At 40.2% G+C, this 2028-nt stretch overlaps 1 protein-coding gene across 1 annotated transcript; it reads right to left on the bottom strand.

Annotated features, from left to right (window-relative positions):
- Positions 1-801: 801 nt before the first annotated feature.
- Positions 802-1725, bottom strand: LOC137630308 (uncharacterized). Its single transcript, XM_068361750.1, has one exon. It carries the CDS (start codon positions 1723-1725, stop codon positions 802-804), a length of 924 nt encoding a protein of 307 aa, XP_068217851.1.
- Positions 1726-2028: the final 303 nt, after the last annotated feature.

Here is a 2028-nt window from a genome sequence, read left to right as displayed (position 1 = left end):
TCTTCTTCAGGAACGTTTTCATCTGCAGGGATGTGCTCTTCTACTGAAGACTCTTCGCCATAGCATCTGTATCATCTGTGTCCTCTAGTTCCATCACTGGTTGTTGGTCATCCTCCCCTTCTGAGTCACTGTCTGAGGAGATTTTGCACTTTCTCTTAGACTTAGATTTGCTTTTATTTTCTAACTGTTTTGTGATTTCTACTCCTGTTATGATTTGGGCTTTCATATTTATGTGAGGACGTGTGGGCTTGGATGTATTTGGTGTCTTCCATCTTGCCTGCATAACAGTCCCTAATGTTGTTTCCTCATTGGATTCTTGTAGAATCACACTGTAGCGCATATTATGAGGGGCTCGTTGTTGAATTTCCTTATAAAGTACATCAATTGGTAAAGAATGTAGAATTCTGATCAGCTCAGAGTCCGAGTATTTCGAAAGGAATGGATCATTCTTATAACTTTTATTAATGTTCGATGTTGATGCTTCTGACTGAGGTGTTGAAGCTCTTGTAGCAGGAGTAGTTGGTCTTGTGGTGTGGGTAGTTGACGGACAAACTGGAGCAGGTATAAGCGTGTCTAAGGATTCTGTAAAATCTCTAGAGAAACAAGTTGAAAGTGGCAGTAACTGGTTTTCATTTTGCTCTGAGAGATCCTTATGCATGGGGTCAAATGGGTTTTCTGTATGCTCTGGTGTATCCTCATGCAAGGAGTCCAAAAGTGGTTCTCCATTGCCATCCTTTGGTGATCCCATTGTTAGCCATTTTTCATAAGTTTTAAGTTTTCGGGGATTCACCCTATTTTTTTTTATTTGTCCCTGTTGCAAGGATAAATCCCTGTACTCTCGAATCCTTTCTTTATATTCTGTGGGGAGAGTCCTTTCTCCCAAACTGAGCATAGCATATTTACAAAACCACATTTTCTCAGTGGTTCTCGGGCTCCTGTATTATTGACAAGATCATTCAAAGCATATTGATAGTAATTCTTTAATGGGGCAAAACAGGTAACATCAAGTGGTTGAAGAACATCAGTACAGTGAGCAGGAAGTTTTAATATAGATATGTTTTCTTTCTTCGCCAATTCAACAGTTGCTATTGAGGTATGACTAATATGGCCATCGAGAATTAACAGTAAAGGACGCCTGTCTTTTGTTTCGTCTACGAAATACTTGAAAATGTCCTCGAAGATTGGTGTTGTCATCCAACCATTTTTGGAAACAGCATATTGTGTTCCAGGAATGTCTTGTGTACTTTTCCAGGTACTTTGCATGTGCTTTCCTCTAAATACCACTACAGGAGGAAGAGTAATACCATCTGCACAACACATAGCAAGAACAGTGGTATTTTCCCGATTTGCTCCACAGACATCATGTATGGTTTTCTTCCCCACTGAACCTATGGTCTTGCATTTTGATGGGTCATGAGGAAACCCTGTCTCATCAAGATTCCAAATACATTCTGGTCTATTACTTATACCAAGACGTTCTTGTGCTCTCTGAAGCAAGTCGTAATATCCATAAATCACAAAAGGGTCAGCAGTTACATTTTTTCGAGCTAACTGCATTGTTCCTACCTTTTTTAGACGAAGATTATGTCTACTGAGAAATGAAGCAGCCCATTCGTAACCTGGACGACCACCCACGAAAGGGGTTGGAATCTCATTGGCGACTACATGATCGTGGACAATACCCGTAAATTCTGTCATTGTTGGTCCAAAACCCATCTCCTCCATCTCCAGAAGTGCACTCTTCAACTTGTCCTCTAGCTCAGGTGAGAGGGCTGTTTTCCAGCCCCGAGAAGAGAGTGCAAAATAATATATACAACTTTCAATTTGAGAGGAATTCTTTTCAGTTTGGTTCATTGAAATGTGAGCGATAGATGGGCTTGATCATACAATTTATTCTATGTATTCTTTGATTTGCTCCAGCCAAAAAAGTTGAGAAACACATCATTTAGTTGGGGATGATACAAGTTGAACAGTTGCTTACCCTTTTATCGGTGTGTTCTTCTCCGATAGTTAATGCTCTGTTTCGGA

The sequence above is a fragment of the Palaemon carinicauda genome, chromosome 38 (assembly GCF_036898095.1).
Source record: "Palaemon carinicauda isolate YSFRI2023 chromosome 38, ASM3689809v2, whole genome shotgun sequence".
Classification (NCBI taxonomy): domain Eukaryota; kingdom Metazoa; phylum Arthropoda; class Malacostraca; order Decapoda; family Palaemonidae; genus Palaemon; species Palaemon carinicauda.
The sequence above is the reverse complement of the archived record's forward strand: the minus strand, read 5'-3'. Positions and strand labels throughout refer to the sequence as shown.

Bases quoted from the DNA above. Each gene is read 5' to 3' on its own strand.
- LOC137630308 (XM_068361750.1), bottom strand. From the start codon at position 1,725: ATGGAGGAGATGGGTTTTGGACCAACAATGACAGAATTTACGGGTATT.